Source organism: Phaseolus vulgaris, chromosome 11 (genome assembly GCF_051622355.1).
Source record: "Phaseolus vulgaris cultivar YP4 chromosome 11, ASM5162235v1, whole genome shotgun sequence".
NCBI classification, from domain to species: Eukaryota; Viridiplantae; Streptophyta; class Magnoliopsida; order Fabales; family Fabaceae; genus Phaseolus; species Phaseolus vulgaris.
The window spans coordinates 48,611,567-48,619,348 of NC_143508.1; the positions used below are offsets into that span (position 1 = coordinate 48,611,567).

At 35.0% G+C, this 7,782-nt stretch overlaps 1 protein-coding gene across 3 annotated transcripts; it reads right to left on the reverse strand.

The window, feature by feature from the left end:
- Positions 1 to 3,472: 3,472 nt before the first annotated feature.
- Positions 3,473 to 7,275, reverse strand: LOC137825428 (receptor-like serine/threonine-protein kinase SD1-8). 3 transcript variants are annotated; one of them, XR_016517513.1, is made up of 7 exons: positions 5,802 to 7,275; positions 5,151 to 5,258; positions 4,916 to 5,070; positions 4,627 to 4,837; positions 4,158 to 4,439; positions 3,926 to 4,076; positions 3,473 to 3,842 (listed from the first exon to the last, which is right to left on the reverse strand). XR_016517513.1 is itself a non-coding variant. In XM_068631098.2 (7 exons), the coding sequence occupies exons 1-7, from the start codon at positions 6,982 to 6,984 to the stop codon at positions 3,525 to 3,527; spliced, it is 2,364 nt and encodes a 787-aa protein (XP_068487199.1). In that variant the 5' UTR covers positions 6,985 to 7,275; the 3' UTR covers positions 3,473 to 3,524. The 3 variants fall into 3 exon arrangements, 2 of the variants coding, with proteins under 2 accessions (XP_068487199.1, XP_090153608.1); XM_068631098.2 differs by having other exon boundaries at positions 4,158 to 4,395; XM_090297482.1 differs by lacking the exons at positions 3,473 to 3,842; positions 3,926 to 4,076; positions 4,158 to 4,439 and adding an exon at positions 4,464 to 4,546 and having other exon boundaries at positions 5,802 to 7,237.
- Positions 7,276 to 7,782: the final 507 nt, after the last annotated feature.

Below are 7,782 nucleotides of genomic sequence, written 5' to 3' on the forward strand. Positions count from 1 at the left end.
GGGGTTTTGAGGTAGCCTCAGGTCTTAAGATTAATTTCCATAAATCAAAGCTAATAGGTTTTAATGTACTTAGTAGTGATATTGACTGCTACACAAGGACTCTGAATTGCTCTCAGATGGGAAACAAGTTCAACTACTTGGGCCCAGAGGTAGGGGGAAATCCAAGGAGGAAAAAGTTCTGGGAGCCTGTGCTATGCAAGCTTAAATCACGGCTTAATGTGTGGAAAGAGAGATTCCTATCAATGGCTGGTAAAATATGTCTTATCAAGTCCGTTATCACGGCCATACCGCTGTATTATTTCTCTCTTTTCAAAGCTCCAAAGTCGGTATGTAAAAGTATTATCAGCATTTAGAGAAGGTTTCTCTGGGATGGGGAAAGGAGAAAAGACCGGTGGCTTGGGTTAGTTGGAAAAATATATGTAAACCGAAGGAAGAAGTGAGACTAGGTATCAGAGATATACGTAAGTTTAATGCAGCGCTCTTGGCTAAATGGAGATGGCGTTGTATATCAGAAGAGAAAAGGAGGTGGAAGGAATGTCTGGACTCAAAGTATGACCTGGAATATAATGTTACTCGAATTTCGTTGAAATTACAGTCATGGTGGTGGAGAGATTTACGAAAGGTATGTGGGGAGGAAGGAACAGATGGGTGGTTTCAAGAGGAGGTCGGCTAGAGCATAAGGAGTGGAGATAAAACAAGATTTTGGGAGGATGTGTGGGTTGGTAATGCAAATCTCAAGTCCCTATTCCCTAGATTGTACTTAATATTGATGAACCAGGGTCAAAAGGTGGAAGAGGTAGGGGGTGGGAAGACTTGGGGTGGTGTTGGAAACTAAGGTGGAGGTGAGTAAGATTTGAATGGGAGATTCCTTTAGAAAACGCACTTGGTATACTTATATCTAGTGCTTCTGTAAAAAGGGATAGAAAGGATGCCCGGGTGTGGACAAGCGATGAATCTGGAAGTTTTACGGTGAGATCTGCATATGAATGCCTAGTTAAAGCTGATAGGGGCCCACAGGTTGATGTCTTCAAGTACCTATGGAAGACTAAAACGTTCCCTAATGTGGTGATCACAGCATGGAGGATGTTGTTGGGTAGAGTACCCATTAGAGAGGGCTTGAGAAAAAAAGGGGTGATGCTGGACTCTGTTTCATCTAACCCATGTTAATAACAAACAAAACATGATCTAGAAAGGTTTTTGGGTAGCTGCGGTGAGGTGTATTTAGGAACAAAGGAACTATGTGGTTTTTAATTAGGGGTAGCTGATTCGGAAGAAATCTTGCATAAGGCACAACTGAAAACCTGGCTTTGGTTGAAACATACGATGAGTTCCTTTGTTTATTCCTTTCTAGAGTGGTATCTGAACCCCTCATGTGTATCAAAAGTTATAAGTAAATAGGGAGGGGTAAAGTGAAGGTTGCTACTCTTCTCTTAAGTTGAAGGTAGTGAGAAGAAAGAAGAGTGAGGATTGGGATTGGTGGCAGATTAAGCACTCAACAATACAGTGGTGACAGGTTAAAAAAAGAGGAATCATGGTCTGTCTGTTTTCTACTGAAATGCAGCAAAATCATGTTCGAATAAAGCTTGTGCAACAACTTTTGGTTAGGATAAAGTTGCCGTGATGCAGTTGGTAGTGATGCAGAGCAGTGTTGTGGGGTGGAAAGGTTCATTAGAATTTATGTTCTGCTTAATCTCTTGTGTTGTACTGTTGTGGCACTTCTAAGCTGTTTAAGCCGCCAATATCAATTAGAATTGGCAAAGGACCTGTAGATGGTGCTCTATGGGGTGTTTGTGCTGCATTAGGTTGGTGAAGGCAGTTTGAAGGTTATGCTATGAAGAAGGGGAGTCATTATAGAAGAAGTGGTTGAGGGCGTAGGGTGGGTCACAGTGTAGAAGCTTATGCAGATCCACTCAGTGCGGACTCGTTTTTTTAGTGGCTAGACGTGATAGTCTAAGACAGCTGAGGAAGTATTGGAGGAAGAAGCTACTGTCAATGCAGAACAAGCTGTATAGCTGAGTAGAGCCATAAGATGCGTGTACAGTGTAGAGGAAAATCAAGAATTTCGTTCTTGTGAATCACTGGAATTCTTTAGTTCAATGCGTATGCTGCCAAGGTTTTAGGCAGCACAAGCCTTGTTAGAGCCTTTGGAACAAAACCTTTTTTGGATGCTTTTGGAAGCTATAGCATGATGTAGTTGTTTTTGGAAGGTATATATGCTACATAATAGTGCCTAGCCTGTTGCCTCTGTGGCTGTTTTAGAAAAAAGGGTATTGCGGTTTTTATAAGAAAGTGTGTTGTAATTTTGAAGTAGAGGGTACCATAGGTACATGGTTTGGCTTATGCGGTTCATATGGACAAATCCTACAATGTTATGCAACTATGTGAAGTTCTGTGTGCATCATTTCTAAGCTTCTTATGCCAATTTTTGCAACATAGGCGAAGTCCTTGCCAACTCTGCCCATGCTGTCATGCTTGTATTGTTGTGATGTTGCTATCATGGCATCAATGTTTCTATGCAGATTGGAGAGTGTAGATGAAATCCACACACTTAAGGATCAAGACTCAGGACCTTTCAGGTGGAGTAGAGAAGAACTTCATGGAATTGGAGCTAGAAGGATTGGAGTAATTGGTGTGTCAGCTCTAGGGTGTGTGCCCTTGTAGAGAACACTTAAGGAGGCTTACGGTGATATTGTTCAAGTTCAGATAACCAAGCAGCATTTCTCTTCAACTCAAAACTTGCTGCAGCCACAATCCTGGATAATTTTGCTGTATAATGTGGCATAAGTGCTGCAAATCAACTGCTTAATTGCAGTACAACGGGGGAGCATAGGCAATAGTGTTTAATTATTCAACATTTGTTGCACAATGCTGGAAAGTGCATATTATGTACACCTAGTAGTGTATTGAGCAATCCCCAACGCTATTATTAAGAGATTAAATAGAATTATTCTGCAGAATTTTTATGTGCTTAATCTATGTTTTCAGGCCATTTGTGTAGTCTTTTATGTGTTGGAGGAAGGGGTTGTAAGAATGGATTTTAGCTTAAGAACCTTATGCCCTGAGTTGATAATTGGTTCTTGGTTCTTAAATACCGGTTGCACACCACAAGTGTTTCCTTTTAATTTATTTAATTTTTTTCTGATTAAAAAGAATATATAAAATTTTATATAATTTGAATTATATTAACATTTTAATTTTATACTTATAATCTAAATAAATAAATAAAAATTAATACCATTAAAAAGAGATCATATATGGTTGCCCACACCCAAAGAACTACCTCAAGGCAAATACATAAAATAAAAATTGTGTCTAATTTTGTTATGTATAACTTTTGGCTCTTTCACCAAAAAGAAGAATTTCAGCTTTCTTTACAACTTAACAAATATTTTGTAAGTGATTTTTTTATCAGCAAAGAAGCATTTCTTAAGTGATAATCTCAAGTCAATTTCTTTTTAAATCAATATATAAATATTTAGGTAGAAGTAGTCATTTTAATTTCTTTCTAAATCAGTACAAAATATTTAGGTAGAAGCAGTCATCTCTACCGTAGAAGAAGTAATTCCTACTGTAGAACCAGTATACAATTCTAAGGAAGATAAATTCTCATCATACATATACCTTTGAACATAGAATGCAGGTTTTTGAGGTAAGGATACTATTGAACTCTTGCTTGTCAACATTAATATAATGTCACTCATTGTGGGTCGATCATTTGCATAATGTTCAACACATAAGAGACCAATATGAATACACCTTTGCACTTCCTCGTGATCAAATACCTCATTTAATGATGGATCCATTAATTCAAAGTATTTGTCATCCTTCCATAACTCCCATACCTATATGTATTTACTCAAGTTAGTTACAATAATATATAATATCATGCCAAAAGAACAAACTTACCAAAGCTAATTTTACATACATGTCCAACTAGATTCAAAGGGTGATCATCATCATAAAAACTTGTGTTTTTTCTTCCACTAACTATTTCAAGCAACAACACTCCAAAGCTATACACATCAGACTTTGTAGAAAATATTCCTTCCATAGCATATTCTGGAGACATATAACCACTGCAAGAAATTTCACACGAGAAAATAAATTTTATTTATACATTGATATAAGATAAATGTAACTGAGTTTCGCAAGCTTACTATGTCCCAACAACCCTGTTCGTATTTGTCATCGAGTCTTGTTGAGTAAACATTCTAACCATTCCAAAATCTGATATTTTTGGATTCATATTTTCATCCAGAAGTATGTTACTAGCTTTCAAGTCTCTATGAATGACTTTGAGTCTTGAGTACTTGTGAAGATACAATAATCCTTGAGAAATCCATTTTATTATGTTGAAACGCTTATTCCAATGAAGTAATTTGCTTCTTGTAGAATCTTCTCCATTTGTCATATAGTAGTGATGTATGTTAGAATGTATACTATAAAAATGTAAAAAAGAAAGTGACTTTTCTTCATGAAAACTTGAGTAATTATAGTAAATTTAATTGAGAAATATCCTTGTTCACCTACATAAGTGTTTGGATAGCTGCATGATAAGGAAAACAAAATTTATCTGTTTAACATCCTAAATAAGACATAATTAGACAATGATAAACACATTCTCACCGAAAAGATGGAAATCTAAGCTTTTGTTGGGCATATACTCGTAAATTAGAATCTTCTCTTCATCATGAATGCAACAACCAAGTAGTTGAACAAGATTCATGTGCTGAAGTTCACATATAAGTGTTAGTTCATTTTTAAACTCAACAATTCCTTGTGCAGAACTTCTTGCAAGTCTTTTTATAGCAACCTCCTCTCCTGTTGGCAAAGTTCCCTAAAGAAATGAGAACAAAAAGGTCATGAGTGCTTTGAAATAAAGTTACCAAGACATAACATGAGTAGTTTCAATCACCTTATAAACTGGTCCAAAGCCTCCCTGTCCTAACTTATTCTCTGATGAAAACTCATTTGTAGCTGCCACAACCAATGTATAATCCAATACTTTTAAACCGTATTTCTTATTCAAATCATTTCCTAAAATTAGAGTCATTTCTTTCCTTTTCTTCTCTGTTCAGATGACAATGAAAAATATTAAAATACAGTGATCAACAAATCTTTTTAGCAATGAGTTAGAAGAATGTAAGTACCTTGAAGCACATGTTTTCGTTTCTTTACTGCCAGGCATAGAATGGATGCGCATAGTATGAGTAAAGTAGTTGCTATTACTGTACTTATCCATATCCACCTTTTTGTACCTGCATACAACAACTCAAAATCTTCAACTATCAATTATTAATTTTATTGCTTTATATTTTTTTTCAACGCCATTGTTAAGCGTTGCAGCCAATGAGTTCTTTCCTTTTCAATTCGGAGATCAAAGACTTCTAAAAAAAGAATTTTTTTTTGGTGCAGTTACCTAAAATCCTCACTCTTGATAAAGGGTCTATTCAATTTAGGGTAAAGGGTCAAGAATTAGACAAAGAAGTTGTACAAAGAAAGAAATGCTCAAGAATTATTCATTTTTTTATAATAAAATTAAATTAAGAGGGATAAAAAAAAGGTATCCCAACCCTTTTACACAATCCATACCACATTAAGAGATTACCAAATAAAAGGAAGAAAGAAAATATATGTTCTTTGCTGCGCTAAACACCTAGATAATAAAGGGTCTATTCAATTTAGGTATGATTGGAATCTTTAGACTTTGCTGTACATATTTTAGGGTATAATTGAAACCATTAGAATTGAAACTTCTTTTTGGTGTATAAAAAATGAAATGAAGTTGGCATTAGACCTACCGTGAGGATGATCGATTATGTTCCCTTTGTTCTCAAGTAAGTAAATGTCTTGACCCGAAACAGTGGCATCAACTATATAATCTTTTGATGAATTCCATTGAAAGAATCTACATCCAGTCCCATCTGTATAGAGTTCTGCAAATCCATTGCAATTACAATCGCCCCAGCAAGCAGCCTCACAATCACTGTGATTAATATTCTCCTTTGTTTCATAGGTTACATTTTCATCATTAGAGTGAATACTCTTTTTGGTAAACACATCACCAGGAATCCTGCACTTGGGTATATCCTGCCATCTTTGGCACCCTCCTTCTGTGTTGTTGTATCCATAGCACAGATCAGCCCTTGCAACATATCCCTGTTTGTCATTGTAATATAACCTCCCAGTATCCGATAACGACCAGATATGTGTAATGTTTTCATTTGTAGATGTGAAAGAGAAGGTGTCTTCATCCAAATTGGAGACTATGCTGTACTTCAACACGGCTTGTGCATCTTCTGGAATGTGCTCAAATCTATTGTTCCTCAGTTTCCCACTTTTCCAACAAACTTTTCCTCGTCTCCTTATCATCAGTTCTTGTCCCCTCGGTTCCCATTCAAGACTAAAGCCACCTGGAGTCGGACCGTCTTCATTCTTCTGCGAAGAAAGTAACGAACGATGGCCTGTTTTATGATTAACACCTAACTTCATGGTGGGGATCAAAGTCGCAAAGGGATAATCAAAACTCTGCCACAAGAGAGTGTTTGTCCCATTGGAGTGAAGGTGTTGAAGCACAAAGTTGCCTGTGTCCAACAAAGTGGCCACAGTGTTGTTGATAGGTTGAGGAGGAGAATAGAGAATAATTGGTTTATTCACAGATGAAGATTCTATTTTCAGCACGCCAGAGAAGTTTAAGGATAGAACTGCATCGTTATAGTCGACAGATTGTTCTTTATTACCCTCCCAAACTATAGCAGCTTCATATTCACTTTGTATTGTTAAGTAAGTGAGAATTTCACCTCCACTTGTTACAGAATTAAAATACAGAAGATATTTGCGACTCTTAGAATATAGTTCTGAAGAGGTGTTGAATGTGTCACCGGGCTTTAAACTGTCATCTGCTGCATCAACATGAGTAGAAGAACTGAAGCAGAACCAGAGATGCATGAAAGCAAGCAGAAGTTTGTGAAGGATAAGCCTCATAGGATGCTTCAAATATGGAAAGACTAATCTGCAAGAAGAAGGTGAGACTGTGATACTATGTCGTAAGTTCAAATAATGTGTATCTACTTTTTAAGTGCAATTATTTTCGTTGTAAAAAATTATCTGTCAAAGCATCAGAAATCAAACTTGATAAAACCTAAAATCTAAAGCGAGGTTGTCACATTCATTTCATAAAAATAACTATACAATATTTTTTTCACAAGACTTAATTCATTGTGAACTGATTTATTTGTTTTACAATTACTATATATTTTTACTATTATTATTATTTAAATAACATTCTGTTAAGTAATGCTTATTTAAGCAAAGAAATAAAATGTCACTAATCATAATACATTAAAATTAGAAAAAGATTATGAGTAAATAAAAATAAATATTTTTTTTTTAATTACACACCAAAAATAATATAATTATTTTAATTTAAATCTTTTATTATTATTTTTTGTTTTCAGCGTTAAAGAAAAAACTAAAGGAATATCAAGACTAAAAGTAATAAAAAGTTTAGAGGGATTTAACTTAAGTGCATAACTTTAAACATACATAATATTTGTAATTATCTATACGTGTGTGCATATATATAGATATATTAAAATACATATCTAAAAAATTAAAATATAACAGAGGAATACATTAAAAATTATGACAAAATAAAAAGTATATAAATTACAATTTCAATACCTGTTAAGATACAAAATATTTTACTAGCACTTGCACGTGATTTTTTTTTCTAATTTATTTATTTTTTATCTGAATTAATAGAATAAAAGGAACTTTAAA

Bases quoted from the DNA above. Each gene is read 5' to 3' on its own strand.
- LOC137825428 (XM_068631098.2), bottom strand. From the start codon at position 6,984: ATGAGGCTTATCCTTCACAAACTTCTGCTTGCTTTCATGCATCTCTGG. The intron at 5,259-5,801 runs GTAGGTCTAATG...TGTTGTATGCAG, and splicing joins CATAATCGATCATCCTCACG to GTACAAAAAGGTGGATATGG. The intron at 4,396-4,626 runs GTGAGAATGTGT...CAAATGGAGAAG, and splicing joins CTTAGATTTCCATCTTTTCG to ATTCTACAAGAAGCAAATTA.